Raw genomic sequence first — 16,555 nt, 5'->3', positions numbered from 1 at the left:
AAAAAAAAAAATTATACTTTGGACCTCATCGCATGGGCCTATTTTCGCTACTAAATTATTTTGAATATTTTTTTAATTAATGTCTTTTTAATGTTGTAAGTAGTAAATTAGATTTGTTTCGTAAGTAGAACCCTCCCAAAGGGGTTGCTACATTCATATTCTTACTTAGTTTATTAATTATCAGTTATCATTTCAGTTTCAGTTTCAACATTTATCAATTATCAATTCTTAGTTATCAGCTTAGTATAAGTTTCGACATTTATAGTTCTTTCTTTCAGTTGCTTTACATACCAGTGCAATTCAAATGTACTGACGTCTCTTTTGCCCGGAGCCTGCATCTCACAATGCAGGTAATGATTTATAGGTTGATGATTCCGAGTGCTAGGATTCTCATACCAGCTATTTGGTGACCCTCAGTTCTTTCGGGGCATTACTATTACCTTACAGTCTTCAGTATTTTTGGACAGTGAGTGTTTTCAATACTTCATTAGAGGCTTCATAGACTAAAGAAACAGTTAGACAGAGTCATAGACTTCTCATGTTAAGCAATGTTTGCTACAGATATGTTTCAGAATTATATTAGTGTTTTCGCTTTTTGATTTATATCATTCAGACTTTCAGTATTTCAGCATGTGTTAGTTTATCTTCCGCATTCAGTATGTTATGATATCACATGTTGATTCAGCCAGCCAGTTGGTTCGCTCGGTCGCATGTAGTCAGGCACCGGGTGCCGTGTTACGTCCAGGTCCAGGTTCGGGGCGTGACAAAGCTTGGTATCAGAGCACTAGGGTATCATGATTTTAGTACGTTAATCATATTTATTATTTAATTAAGTAAATACACTAATTAAGGCTGCCATGTCACTTTTCAGGTGGGAATTTTTGAAATCCGGCCAAAATAATTTTTGTGATAATAGAAGCAAAGTAAAATAATTTTTGTGTGATAAAACAAAGAATAATGACTTGTGTAATGAATTAAAGTGTTGGATGACCATCCATAAAATTTAGTCTGAAATGTCTAATATTAGGAGATTACCAAATTTAGTGGTTCTCAAGTTGGAGCATAGATCATTTCAGGAATGAAAATGGGACATTAAAGAAGAGTTTCACTACCCTCAAGATTCTTAAATTGATGTACTTCAAAATTACATAAAGGGAATGCTTCAGATGAGTCCTTGCCAAACCTCGAATGGCTTCTGGTAGAAAGCCGTTTCCATCTTCAAGAAATCCCTGCTGCTATTGCAAGCCTAAAGAGGATTGAAGTGAAACGATGCCGTGATTCTCTTGAAAAATCAATGAAGATTTGAGGAAGAGCTAGACTATAATGGAAAGGCAATCGAAGTCATTGTTTATGCCTTAGATTCGTCCGCCTGAAGTGCACATAAAAGCTGCAACACTGGTTCAACAGGTAAGTGACACAAGCTTATTTGCATTATCTCCTGAGCTTGTTCACACAACTTTTTAAACCTTAGTAAACCATACCTTAGAAGTGTTTCTTTGCTGTGCAGAGAGGAAAAACCAAAACAATACATCATCTTTCGTTTTAGAATCAAAGTCATACATATTCTTTCACATGGAGCATTAATAGTACATTTACTTTAACAAAGTGGTTCACTTTTAGTCATAACACTGAAAAAAAGCCCAAAAACATACATTATCTTTGGCTTTAGACTCAAAGTCATACATATAGCATTAATAGTCCATTTACTTGAATAAAGTGTTGCACTTTTAGTCATAATACTAAACACATTTTATTTTTTAATAAAAATCTAAGATCTGACAAAATATCTGTTCCCTTTATTTTCTTGTTTACCAAAAGAAATAAAGATGACATATTTATCTAAATAGCAAATAATAAATATACATAGAATTTATTTACTATTTATCTATTTACTATACGTAAAATATATATTTTACTAAGAAATGTTAAACACCATTAATATTTATTTGCAATGATTTTTATCTAGATAACCTCAAATGGTATCTAGATTTTTTATTATATACATAATATTTACTATACGTTAACATAAAATAAATATACTTAAAATCATTGCTAAGAGTAAAATAAGTTTTATTACTAAAATAAATATGCGTAATATATATTTATTAGATTTTTTTATTTTATGGGAGTAAGCGTATAGTAAATATACATAAAATAAAAATAAATATTATGTTTACTATACGCTGACTCCCATAAAATAAAAAAATCTAATAAATATATATTACGTATATTTATTTTAGTAATAAAATTTATTTTACTCTCAGCAATGATTTTACGTATATTTATTTTATGTCAACGTATAGTAAATATTATGTATATAATAAAAAATCTAGATAACATTTGAGGTTATCTAGATAAAAATTATTGCAAATAAAAATTAACGGTGTTTAATATTTCTTGGTAAAATGTATATTTTACATATAGTAAATAGATAAATAGTAAATAAATTTTATGTATATTTACTATTTGCTATCTAGATAAATCTGTCATCTTTATTTCTTTCAGTAAACAAGAAAATAAAGGGAACACATATTTTGTCAGATCTTAGATTTCTGTTAAAAATTAAAATGTGTTTAGTGTTATGACTAAAAGTGCACCACTTTGTTAAAGTAAATGGACTATTAGTGCTCCATGTGAAAGAATATGTATACTTTGAGTCTAAAGCCAAAGATAATGTATGTTTTTGGGTTTTTTCAGTGTTATGACTAAAAGTGCACCACTTTGTTAAAGTAAATATACTATTAGTGCTCCATATGAAAGAATATGTATGACTTTGAATCTAAAGCCAAAGATCATGTATGGTTTTGGGCTTTTCCTCCTGTGCAGAGGTGAAAGAATGCAATTTAAGATAGAAATGAACAACTCAGTCGAGCAACTGCTGGTTCTAGTCAGGGGCGGCCCGTCCATAAAGCGGGTAAAGCAATTGCTTTAGGCCCCACATTTATGGGGGCCCCATTTTTTGGTTATATCTAAATTATATATATATATATATATATATATATATATAAAATTAAAAAATATTATAAAATAAAACGGGAAGTTTGAACACAAATTTGAGATAGTGGACCACAAGTCCACAACTTTCTCAAACAAAACTTTGTTGAGCAAAGTGAAGACAAGTAGACAACGTGTGTACTATGCACTAATAGTTATGTCACTATATTATATTTTATACTTTGTTCTTACTCCATTATTCAACAGTTCAACTTCAATAGCCAACATTATCGTGGAGCTGCTGAAGTGAGGACAACGTGACTAACTAACTTTGTCGAGCAAAGTGAAAAACACTATATCACTATTTTATATTTTTATACTTTGTTCTTCAATTAATCACACTCCATTCTTCAATAGCCAAAGATCAAAGCTTTATTGTGGATCTTCAGTCTTCAGAGTTCAGTGTATTGATTCAAGAAATAGTGGAGTATTTTTGTTTGTTCTATTTTCATAATTCAAGTCTTACAACAAGCATACCAGAACAGAAAATTTAATTTCATATCAAGCTATCCGTTCTTGAATCAGGTTCAATCATTCTATCTTCTTATTATTTTTTCATCTAAAATTTAATATTTTGCTATTTATTCTATCTTTTTATTATTTTCTCATTTAAAATTTAATATTTTGCTATTTAGTGCATTTTTAGATTATTTATTACTTATTAGAAGATAAGTATGTCAAATAGAAAGTGTGAATCTGGTTATGAAAAACTCAAGAAAAGAAGAAGAATTCAAAATTTAATACAATCTCAAAAAGGTGCTATTGACAAATTTTTATTGAATAATAAAAATCTTGAATCAGAAAATTTGGGAGAGTGTTCTTTAGATGAGCAAGTTAGTAATTCGGTTGAGTTAGATAATTCTAAAATTAATAATATTCAAGTAGAAAAAGAACAAGTAAGTGACAAGTCGAAAATAGATCCTCAAAATAATACATTGATGCTTATGAATGAAATAAATAATTCAACTCCTATAAATATATATGATCCTAGTCAATGGACTAATGTAGATACAAAGTTGAGAGATCTATTAGTAGAAAAGGGGCCGATTAGAATAATTTACACAAATTTTCCGAATGATACATTTTCAAGACATTTTTCTACTACACTAAAGACATGATAGAAGATGGTTAGTTTATTCTAAAGACTTAGATAAAGTATTTTGTTTTTGTTGTAAGTTGTTTAGTTTGAGTTCCAGAACTTGTAGTAGTAAACTAGCTAGTGAAAGGAGTAATAATTGGAGAAATATTAGTACTAAGCTCAAAACTCATGAAACAACAAATGAACATATTATTAACATGGCTGCATGGATTGATTTAGAAATAAGACTCCAAAAGGATAAAACAATCGATAAAGATGTTCAAGAACAAATCAATAGAGATAAAGAGCATTGGAAAAATGTATTGTCAAGAATTATTGCCGTGATCAAAACTCTTGGAAAAAATAATTTAGCATTTAGAGGAAAAAATAAAAAGATATATCAAGAGAATAATGGAAATTTTTTAAGTTTAATTGAAATGATTGCAGAATTTGACCCCGTCATGCAAGAACATATTCGACGAATTAAGCATGATGAAATTCATAGTCATTACCTTGGGCATAGAATACAAAATGAATTGATAAACTTATTGACAAGTGAAATTAAGAATAAAATTATAGAAAAAATTATAGAAGTAAAATATTTCTCTATCATACGTGATTGCACTCCAGATACAAGTCATCAAGAACAAATGTCTTTTATACTGCGGAGTGTGGATATTTCGGCAACTCCAATAAAAATTAATGAATATTTTTTAGAATTTTTAAAAGTAGATGATACAAGCGGAAAAGGTCTTTTTGAAATTATTATAGATGAAATAAAAAAATATTGAACTTGATATTGATAATTTAAAAGGGCAAGGATATGATAATGGGTCAAATATGAAAGAAAAACATCAAGAAGTGCAAAAAAGACTTCTTGATATAAATCCTAGATCATTTTATATACCATGTGGTTGTCATAATCTAAATTTGTTACTTCGTGATATGGCTAATTCTTGTACAAAAGCTATATCATTTTTTGGAGTGGTACAACGTATATATTCACTATTTTCATCTTCTACTAAGCGATGGAAAGTATTAAAAGATAGTGTACCTAGTCTAACTCTTAAATCATTGTCACAAACTCGTTGGGAAAGTCGTATTGAAAGTATTAAAGCAATAAGATTTCAAACTCCACAAATAAGAGATCCTTTATTGAAATTAGTGATAATCCAAAAACTAAAAGTGGAGCTAATTCCTTAGTAACATATGAACTCGAAAATTTTAAATTTTTATTGGGTATGACTATTTGGTATGATATATTATTTGTTGTTAATTCAGTTAGCAAAAGTATGCAGTCAATAGACATGCATATTGATGTTGCCATAGATCAATTAAAAGGTTTGATTTCTTTTTTTAACAAATATAGAGAAGAAGGATTTGTAACTGCTATGATTTCTGCCAAGAAAATTGCATTTGAAATGAATATCGAACCCGAATTTCGTAAGAAACGTGTGATATCTAGGAAGAAAAAATTTGATGAGAATGTTGATAATGAAATCTCAAAGTCTCTTGAAGAGTCCTTTAGAGTTGATTACTTTTTATACATAGTAAACAAGTCTATTTTTTCACTTCAAAATAGATTTGAACAATTTGAAGCATATGAAAATATTTTTGGTTTTCTATTTAGTGGTAAAAAGCTAAGATCACTAAATGATGAAAATTTAAAAACACATTGCCAATTTTTCTTAAAGCATAATAATCAATCCGATATTGATGGTTTAGATTTATTTTTTGAGTTGAAATTATTAAGGAAAATAGTACAAGTAGAAGATAATAGTTTAATCGATATACTCAATCAAATAAAGAGACTTGATTCTTTTCCAAATGCCTATATTGCTTATAGAATAATGTTAACAATTTCAGTTACCGTTGCTTCAGCGGAAAGAAGCTTTTCAAAATTAAAATTGATAAAATCTTACCTAAGATCAACAATGTCTCAAGAGAGATTAAATGGGTTAGCTATATTGTCAATTGAGAAAGACTTATTAGGAGAAATTGATTATAAGAAAATTATTAGTAACTTTGCATCTAAAAAAGCTAGAAAAATTGACTTCAAATAATAAAAAAAAAATTAAAACATTAAGCCACTCAATAAAATTTGGCTTTAGGCCCAAAAATACGTCGGGCCGCCCCTGGTTCTAGTTTCAAACTACCTCTGCGAAAATTGAAGCAAATCGTGGAAGGTACTCTTAGTTGAGACCAGAAGGTTGAATCTGGCCTGTAAGCCGAGAAATTTGATAAACATCCAAGACTCGGAGAGACTAATCCATGAGATTACCTGTTAGCCAACAAAGAAGTTTGCGGGCTAAACCAAATTAGATTTTGCTGTTTCATATCATAAGCTAGTAAACAAGCCTATCAAGGAGAATCAGAGAACCAGATTCAATATGGTGCCACATAACTTCTTGATCATGTTTACTGATTTTCTTGCTCAACATATCTTATATAAACTTTCATGAAAATGGAGGAAGGGGTAGAGCTTTCTCTATGAAACATAGCCGCTTCTGAATTGGGATAATAAGCAGTTCAGAGCAGCTGTAGAGGAACCATCTATTCACCGGTTGACTGAATGAGATTCAAGCAAACAGCAATTGGCTAGCAAATTGCATCATACCTTCATCTTTTTGTTGAAAAACGAAATTGTCAGCAGAAATCTTGTACATTTGTATAATAGGTTGTCACACACCATAATTGTTCAGGCTCCTTATTTGTAATTTATTGAAGCAAAGTTCAGCTGGAATAGTAGTATTATTCAGACTTACACAATAAAAAAGTAAAGGAAAGGTTCCACCTTTAGCTTGCAGGCTCTCATACTCCGCGCACACCTATGAAGGCCAATATAAAACGCCATTCCCCAAAATGAATGATGCTTGCAGGAAGAAGTGAGCAGCAAAATATTTGAACAGCACAAAGTTGCAGAAATCATAGATTCATTGCACTCAGCGGTGGAGTTAGAATATCAGAAAATTTCAAGAATGCCACGGTTGGATTTGAAGTTTGAACCTATAACCTGAAGCAAGCCGCCTTTGCCACTCCACTAGCATCTTCCCTTTTGTCAAGAGAATTATTTTACCCTATTTGCGCAATATAAGTTTTTGACGACCGCCTTTCAATTTACGCCCCTTGCGTCCACCTAGCTTTGCCCCTGATTGCACTGATGACAAGTTAGCATCTTCCTTATGTGATAGAATGGATTCCAGTTCCATCTCCTGCTGAGGCAATAGCAATGACCATGCCGATGCCCAGGTGGCTGCTGGTACTGTTTTCTGAAGATTCCTCAACGGATTAATCATTCGGTTTTTCATTTCTTCAGTAGCAAGATCTTTTCCAGCACATAGAACCTAAAGAAAAAAAGCAAAACTTATTTGACATAAGATCTTTGCAAATTATTTCAACAATTTGATACTATTTACCTATCTACTTCTTTGATTAATGTTTTATGTTATTTCGTATCAGAAATTCGTTTTGTATGTGCTGTAAGCAATATAGATCTGATAGACAAATTACTAACATACAAAGGAAATTACTAAATAAGATTTTGTATTACTTCTTTAATTTACTGGATAAAAAGTAAGAATCGGAGTTGAGAATATTTATATCAGGAACAAATGAACAACTCAATCTGGCATCTATAGGTTCTGATATCGAAATAACCTCTGCAAAAACTAACAAAAGTTTTGGGAAGTGCTCATATTTGGGACCCAAAAGTTTTCTGTCTGACCTGCAAAGCGATAAAATTTGCTAAAACGTTAAAGAATAGAAAGAAATTGATTTAAAAGACAACATATTAGAGTTTGCAAACTTCAGCTAGTGTTCAATTTGCTGAATGGAAAAATAGACTAATCATAGTAACAACCAATAAGATGATCAAGTCAACCCGACAAATGCTACAAAGATTATAGTTTAATAATTCATCTAACATTAGAAAGAACATGGTGATCTTTTAATTTAGCAGAAAAGCCTTTTGTCAAGATTCAAGATTGCAACTGCTAACCAAATTCTGTTAAACCAAATGTAACAGATATTTTCTAGTTGCACCATCATAACTTTGAAAATAGACACAATACTATAATATTACTTCAAGCATTTTGTTTGGCTAATTGTCGCGTAATTTTCCTAATATATAACTGAAATTAGGAATATCATGTGGAATATATGCATCATGCATGCTATTATAAGAACACTCGTACTTTTATCTACAGAAAATATTTTAAATCATATGTTGCTATTTTGTGATCCTTTTTTTCTTCTTCTAGTTTTACAATTGATACACCAAAACGTTGGGAGTAATGTGAAACAATTGCTGAAAGGTAGTTGGCCAACAAATGAGTTGACAAAACCCCAAAACAATTGAATATTTGAAATTAGTAAAGATTGGTTGTCATTAATAATCTTGTAACCTGCCTTGGCAATCAGTCGCCTTAACAAAAAGAAGACCTGAAAAGTAAAGTAAAGAGCAGATGATGATAAAAACTAGAACAGGCTAGTCCAGTACAGTACCTTTCGACCATTGAACAGAGCTGGTCGTGAACAACCATGTTACCTCTTATAGGCAGACAATTCAACCAAGCCGGAATAATCTACCAAAAAAATTTGGAATGAGAAATCTTGGAAGAATAAAAGCGACATGGTTTGCCAAAATCCTGATATGGTGAGCATATGCACAAAAGGTGTAAACAAAAGTAATATTCAGTTGTACCAAACACCAAGCACCATGTTAGCAATCCAATTTCTTCAAAACAAGGAAAAGTACTGACAATGTAATGTTGTACATAAAAGTACCTTATGTTTCCTTTAAATACATAAAAGTGTCTAAACTCTCCTTTTCGTAAGCTGACTAAATACCCTCAGCTACAGGATAATTAAAGCACCATGTTAGCAATCCAGTTTCTTCAAAACAAGGAAAAGTACTGATAATGTATGTGGTACAGGAAAAGTCTTATGTTTCCTTTTAATAAATAAAAGTGTCTAAACTTTCCTTTTCGTAAGCTGACTAAACTAAATAAGTTGGAATGTAAACTATCCACTAGAATTTATATATCTAAAATGGAAAGAAGTTGGAATCACAGGGTATATGCATCTAGAAAATATTTTTTCCTTGCGTTCAACTAAAAGATTATATAAGAAGAATAGAAAATTCTTGTAAATCACTATATGAGTGGTTAAAACTTAAAACGAGCACCATGTGTCTATCTTCCTAGTTTATTGCAATCATTTATCACGTTGGTATACTGACTTTCAAATTTTAAAATTTGTAGGACAAAAAGCTGGTCATCGCAAGTGCAAACATAAAATGAAGTTAGTAGTGAATTACAAAAACAAAATCTAAATGCATGTATATATGTGTGTGTATGAGTTGAGCAATAAAACATTAGGGATTCCCAGAAAACCGCACCTGCGTAGAGTCAATACTTTCCCGATGAAACTGACATATCTGGCCAAGTGCAAAAACAGCATCATGATATGCCTGTTCATTCTCAGGTGCAAGAGCATGTAGATGTGTTATCACAACATTGATCCTTGAAAGAGCCTCTGAATCACGTCATGAGATTTAGTAAATACAAAAACATATCACTCTTCGTCCACTTCCCCATGATGAGAAGAATCTCAATATCACATTCAACGATATCATACCTCCGATAAATGGTTTGAAAACTAAACCACCATATTCCGCACAAAGCCCAAGTCCATAAAGCGCATTCTGAACATGACATCAAATGGTGTTATAATGAATCATACAGCAAATGTCACATGACTGAAAACTATCCCAACCGCCAAGATGCACAAACCTCTCTAAGAACTGGATTTTCGTCGTTGCTTGAGTCCAAAAGAAAAGGAAGACATATATTATAATACCTGGTTTGAACAGAAAGTAACTATCATAATTGTGACCTTATTTAAGAAAAAACTCATAAAGATAGACCTACTGTAGAGCTGATTCGTTGCATTCCTCCACAAGTTTATTAAAGATATTTACACATGCACTTCTCTCTTGAGCTGTTTTATCCTTGCCCTTTCAAGTAGTGAAAAAAGAACAATGAGAAATATTGGTGGAAAACAACCTAGGGGATCGAAACGTCAATGGTTACCATAAGCCGAAACTCACTGTCATAGGCATTAGATATGAGGAAAGCTCATCAAGGAAAGGCAAGAAAGCAGCCTTGAACGTTTTGATCAATGTCAACAATATGCAACTAACCCTATAAAATACTTTTTCTTCTAGCTCTCTTTCCTCCCTCAGCAATTCAGCTTCCTCAGCATCAAAGTCTTCTGATTTCTCTCTCTCTGTGAGTTTTCCTTTTCTACGTGAACTTTCTATAATGACGTGCTTTATCGCATATGTGATTCTATGAACCTGATCTTCATTGAGAAGTGTTCCACCGATCTGAAAGAAGACACAAAAAGGACCATAAGAAGTGAAAGCTGCCGTTCTAACTCATGTCAAGGGAACTTTTGTAAATATAGGATTTATGGTAAATTCTAGTCCACGTTTCAATTCTTAAGCATTTTGTTACGGTCCAAGTATGTCTTTTGTAGGAATAACTATTAATTCTGCATGTGCCCACGCACAGACTAAGAATGACCAAGTCCGCCGCTCCTATTTTACTTTTCCCTGAAGATCTTACTCTATGCAATTTATTACTCTTGTCTCCAGGTCTTGCTATGTACAAGGTTGTCCTATTTTATACTTTCATTCTTATGAGCATGGACAAGTGTGTTGCTTATCATAATGGACACAAAAAGCTTGAAAAGAAACTGCATACAGTCAATTCCTGAAAAGTAAAGAAACCATCATAACCTGACGTACATTTAGGCAATTATTCAATTCCCGCAATATCTTTTCACATAGTTTTGTCTCAGGCTCCTGCATGCAACAGCAATTGAAGTGTCACTTTCTCCTTGTTCAGATAAATGGAGCTCAAACCTTTTCCCAACAGGAAAAAGAAACCGTAAATATTAATGTGTTGAAGGCAACCGAATACAATGCGTCCCCCAAAGCCAATATTATACGGCCAGGCAACTGCTTGAAGTACCACTTGTTTCCACCTTGAGCATTCTCTTTCTCTACCGCCAGTTTAGCAGAACGCAACAAGGATACCATTGCTTAACCACCACAGATTAAAACAATATCTCATAAGGAATTCGAGAAGTTAAAGAAAAAAGAATTGGAAACCATATGATCAAAGCATGAGATATTTTACCACAACTAGCACATTTCCTGACATAAGAGTGGATATAGAATTTCAGAAGCGGAATTAAAATTGAAGCAGCCTGTTTCAGGGTTTAAGACATAAATATCACCTGTTAATTTTTTGAATCCACTTAACAACACATGAAGAAAAGTAAATGTACTAGTGATCGTTCATGCTAACCTGGAGAATCCATGGGTAGAAATCTTCCCCCAATATCTGAGCATATACTTGAAGAGCCGAACACAATACTGATTTCCCTTCTAGGAGGTCACTTCCATAGATACATATCATTTCACCCCCAAACATGACTTTGTGCATACTGTAAAATGTGAAACTTAAGCAAGATATCCCTGGTAGCCTGAATTATTTTGAGAATCACTCGTGTTGTTATCTGTTGGGAGATGTGGAAGTCTAGGTGTGCTATTAAGTATGGATCCTCCAAGCTATCCATTAAGCATACGACTTATCAGATTTTGTTCTTCTTGAAATGGGTGGTATTCAAATATAAAGGGAATAATGAATGGCCTACAAGTTGGGAAGCTATATGCAGGCTGGTTATTGATCTTTCTCCCAGAACTGAATCATCACTTGTTAAATGGGAAAGGCCACCTCCGAACTAGATGAAAATAAACACTGACGGCAGTAGAAATATGACTGGTGCAGGAGGCATCTGTAGAGACCATATTGGCAAGATGATAAATTAAAAATCCAAGCCTCAATGATAAAAACTTACCTATCATATAGTTTATCTGAGGATACAGTCTTATCGGGCTCAAGTTGAGCACATTCAACTGCATATGGCATGACTATACTCATGTAAGGAAGAAATTCCTTCCCAATGCACACACAAATCCTGGACGATGCCTGCAGTGAAATCAAGAAAAGATGGGGAGGCTAATCTAATAAAAAGTTCTGAGCCTGTAAAACCAAACGATTAACACTAACCTTTAGACAGCGAAGAATATTTTTATACTCTGTCACATGTGATTCTTGTAAAGAGTACTTAAGCACTTCCATAACCTTTAATATAACAAAACATATAGAAAGGAAGGTCTGCGTTTAGAAATGAATGAATGGATAAGATCACACCACCAAGAGAAGAAAAGAATGCCAAGAGAGATGCAGAATGTTGGACCAAAAAGGAACTAGGAGGAGAAAATATATGAGGCATTAGTCATTGATCCCAAATATGGTTTGTCTATGGAAAAGCCATCCGACAAAGCATAGCAAATGCAAACAAGAGAAAAGTCATACCATCTGCAATGGCATTGTGAAATGAATATTATGTTTACACCAAAACAATAAGCATATGACATGTGTCATTTGAGCACACTTTTCACTTAATCATGGTTAATTAACATATATTTTCACCTCAAATTATCAATAAACCATGATAAACCTTTGTGCCATGGTATAAATACCGGAACTGTAGATAAGTTTATCCCATAGCACTAATACATCGCACGCACATGCAAAGAGAAGTATCGAGTATAGTTTGGAGACGACCTGCTTCAAGTCATCTCTGAATTTCTCTTTGCCTGCAGCAAGCGCAACCTTGCTTATGCACAGCAAGACTTTGCTTTGAAGCATCTGATTAGATTCATCATTTGCATTTACCAGGATCGTTTTTAAATATGGCATTACAAAATCATAGTACTTTTGGAAGTGCTCCTGTTGAAGTAATATATTAGTCATCATTAGCTACAACATAAGTAGAAACAGAATTGACTAAAAAATAAATGCAAGTAGGTAATACCTTAGAGAAATCAGCTACACTACCCAATGCAAATAATGCTTCATCTTGAACCATTTGATTGTCATTCTGCATTTCAGACAACAGCAATGAATCTCTTAAGACTCGTTAACAGTAATCTACCTTTATAACAAATCTATCTTTGCATACCTGTAGAAGTACAAGCAGTTTGTTAAGTATTTCATCTATGTGGGAAAAGCTTATTGGCTCTTTAAGTGCAAGTACGAACATCACGACAGCTGTAGATGCACATGCCTATGAAAACGCAAAGAGAGTAAAACGAGTAACATTGTAGGTATTTTGAACTGAATGAAGCAGCAATGACACAGCTGTATCAAATCTTTACACTACGAATTCTTCAAACTCTATTCTGAAAAGGGCCAAAGCTATCCCTTTTGTTTAGTAAATGGTTTAAAATTAACCTTTGTCCACCTTTTAGTCCATAAATACACACAACGCTATTTTCAGGCTTAAAATTACCCCTCCTGCTAACGGCACAACATGTCGGCCCCACTTTTAATGAGTTGGCAACGTACACGTGTCATTAGCTTTAAAGAAAACTTGCATCCTCTTCCCGCACCATCTTCACCACCCCATTTTTAGCCATAACCACTGCAAAATCCAGCCGGAAAATATTTCCAAAGCAATCATCTGGATCCGTTGCCACCCCAGCCAAATATGTGGTGTCCAAATTTGTGGACTTAGTGTTTGGTGTCTAATCTTCCATCTTCCATGTTTCTACTTTTACGAGCTTTGTGTTGTTTCGGCTCATTGATGGCAAATTTCAAATCTGCTTTTCCGGAATATAAATTGACTCCAAAATACAATTGGGTTATGAGTCTGTGATTCTCACTCCCTTCCTCCCCTTTTTCCCTCTATTGTCTTCTTTGTTTTCCTCCAGGTGCTTGTTCATGGAGTATTTGTATCAGCTTGAGCCCCTTAGAGGGTGGTGAATCACAACAGGTGTTATAGTCAAGAGACCTTCTCAAAATATTCAGAAGTTACATCTAGAACACAAGAACTTAAGCAGATGCAATAAAATAATTAGTCCGATATAGAGTTATATTGCACCAACAATGAGGTTATTGTGTTCCTGTTTAAGCCGAGGATTCTTATCAGCCGAAAATAGTAAAATATGTAAAGTTAAGTACTTATTCTGCCTAAGGATAACAACACAAAACTTTAAAGATTCAACTCGCTAAACCTATACCAAGTTATAGATCATCAACTTTATGGAATATGTAACCCCATTGTAAAGGTGCAACAAGATAGATACTTTTGCTGTTCGTTTCCTGTATCAATAATAATAAATTATCTTATAGCTGCTATTATATGACCATAAAGGTTTCATATAACCAAAGGTCAAACCTGCACTCGAGGATTTTGAAAATCATCCATAGCTGCAGCTAATGCTGGCAATACTTGGTTATGATACTGTTCTTGCAAATCTGGACAGAAGTCAGTCGACAAATAGCAAATTGCATTAATGGCAGCCCATCTGACTCGAGGATGAGGATCTCGAAAAGAATGCAGGACCATATTCACTACTTGCTCCAAATACTTGATCATCATCACCTATAAACAGAAAAACCATGGGTTCAAGCTTAACAGCCTAAGAAAATTAAGCTAAAACAAATAAGGCCGTGTGGGCAAACTATCTTATATCCTGGCAAAAGAGCACCTCTTAAATGCTACAAAATAATCCCATGAATACACTAATTAATGAAAAAGAGTTGTACCTTTGAGCTACCTCTAACAATTTGAACAAGTGCAATGAGAGCTGCGTGGCGTTTCTCCCACTCAGGGGCAACCACGTAAGAACTCAGCTGTTCTATGGCAATAGGAGCAATAGTGTTGCCACCTAATGCTTTAGAAAACCGGCATAAACAGGCGGCACCATAAAGGTAGTTGTCCACTGTCCATCGATTCCAGTTACTATAAATGTGGTCGTTTATCTCTGCACCCTCAGCACTATGCCAACTAGGTTCATCTTTAATATCCAGTATCAAATTCAAAAACATTGTGAAACAAGTGTCAATAAACCGTGGCAGCTTCTTCATCATACCGGGGACTTTCTCCCTCGCCTCTACCAAAGTTAACAGAAACTCAATTGCCAAGCGCCTTGTACATTCTTGCAAAATCTTAGCCTCTGCTATCTCAAACATGGTATTAACCACTTCCACTAGTTGCAGCCTCAAAAACCTAGGCTCATTCTTCGCCAACTGTATAAGACTACCCAGGGCGGCTTGTGCTGCCTCCTGATGTTCCCCATTCGTTATTAATGCGTCAGTCAGTGTTTTCATCATCCCTGGCAGTAAATCCTGAAACCGCTCCTTTTCATATGAACTCGGTGTGCACTGGATGAACATGTGCACTGGAAACATGGCCATGATCCTCACATTGATATCGAGTGTATCGTCATTCAGTGTATTAAGGAAGAAAGGGTGCAAATCTCGTACCCAAGGAACCAATTTTTCGCCAATCACTTCACCTAGAAAGCAAAATATTGAGAAAACTGAGTCTTTTAACAGCTTGTTTGAATTGGAATCAGTGACGTAATGATACAAGAATGACAATAATTCAGGCCAATTGTCATTGGGGAGAAGTGAAGCAGCTAGAGCCAAAACGGTTTCAAAGAGCATTTCGTTGATGTATGTTGATTGTTCGAGCTTGAGACGCATAAGGAGATTAGTCTTTAAAATGGATTGAGTTGAAACGCTTAAACTGTTCCAATGGCACAAGTCATCATTAACCAACGTGAAAAAGAGGGTAACACACTTGGTACGGAAATCAATGTCATCATGTGAAGAACCAACATCAAGTTTAAGAGCAAAGGAATTTGGATCCTTCTGAAACATCAAGTTGATCATTGACACAGCCACCGAATGTTTTTCTTCGGTTTCGCACAGGTATTCGGAAACAAGGCTTTCAAACGAAATCCCCTCCATCTGCAAAATTTCTCAGTATATGTTCTTCCTTAGTACTGCGATACATCAATTATTTAAGGGTGTTGACTCAAATAGAACATACAAGTAAGTCTGATCAATTGATAAAATCTAAATGATTGAGATAAAAGTCAACGGGCAAATATTCTTTCTCTGCTTTACTAAATATTTTTCTCTGTTATTGTTTGGATGGGAGCTTTATGTCTCGGGTTCGAGAATAGTGCCCTGTATCATATAAAGTTGATGTTACGTCGTTGGTTCGAGAATAGATGGTTCGACCCTTTTTGGACATTGCTCCGGAAGGTTAGTGTACCGTATTGTCCTATATTATTTTTATTTTATTTTATATTATATAGATTACTATTACTATATTCTTAAAAAAAGAGCTCTAGATTTTTTGGCATAATAAGCTTAAATTTAGAAAAAAAACGTGCTTGAAAATTGTAACAATTTGTCAATTATTAAATATTCTTAAAAAAATAGCTCTTTCCCTATATATCTAAACCATAGGTAGTAGCATAAATGCATAATCAATATAGGGGAAATCTATGGGGAAGCGCAATGTTAGCTACTAATTAGAGTTATATTT

The 16,555-nt window shown here is 33.7% G+C and overlaps 1 protein-coding gene across 6 annotated transcripts; it reads right to left on the bottom strand.

Moving 5' to 3' along the window:
• Positions 1-6,696: 6,696 nt before the first annotated feature.
• LOC107818124 (uncharacterized) lies at positions 6,697-16,185 on the bottom strand. 6 transcript variants are annotated; one of them, XM_016644068.2, is made up of 19 exons: positions 14,761-16,185; positions 14,390-14,596; positions 13,172-13,276; positions 13,025-13,090; positions 12,775-12,939; positions 12,214-12,288; positions 12,002-12,132; positions 11,449-11,587; positions 11,278-11,347; positions 11,052-11,179; positions 10,884-10,940; positions 10,182-10,460; positions 10,003-10,088; positions 9,865-9,931; positions 9,710-9,776; positions 9,471-9,607; positions 8,576-8,655; positions 7,730-7,796; positions 6,697-7,416 (listed from the first exon to the last, which is right to left on the bottom strand). In XM_016644068.2, the coding sequence occupies exons 1-19, from the start codon at positions 15,967-15,969 to the stop codon at positions 7,150-7,152; spliced, it is 3,402 nt and encodes a 1,133-aa protein (XP_016499554.1). In that variant the 5' UTR covers positions 15,970-16,185; the 3' UTR covers positions 6,697-7,149. The 6 variants fall into 6 exon arrangements, with proteins under 6 accessions (XP_016499554.1, XP_075078369.1, XP_016499566.1 ...); XM_075222268.1 differs by having other exon boundaries at positions 9,865-9,892; XM_016644080.2 differs by having other exon boundaries at positions 10,275-10,460.
• Between the last annotated feature and the right edge of the window lie 370 nt (positions 16,186-16,555).

The sequence above is a fragment of the Nicotiana tabacum genome, chromosome 9 (genome assembly GCF_000715075.1).
Source record: "Nicotiana tabacum cultivar K326 chromosome 9, ASM71507v2, whole genome shotgun sequence".
NCBI lineage: Eukaryota > Viridiplantae > Streptophyta > Magnoliopsida > Solanales > Solanaceae > Nicotiana > Nicotiana tabacum.
This window is presented reverse-complemented; position numbering and strand designations above follow the sequence as displayed.

Excerpts from the sequence above, each read along its gene's own strand:
- LOC107818124 (XM_016644068.2), bottom strand. The coding sequence starts at position 15,969 with ATGGAGGGGATTTCGTTTGAAAGCCTTGTTTCCGAATACCTGTGCGAA. Across the intron at positions 11,588-12,001 it reads TCAGATAAACTATATGATAG|TATGCACAAAGTCATGTTTG; the intron begins GTAAGTTTTTAT and ends CACATTTTACAG. Across the intron at positions 10,461-10,883 it reads AATTGAATAATTGCCTAAAT|ATCGGTGGAACACTTCTCAA; the intron begins GTACGTCAGGTT and ends GTCTTCTTTCAG.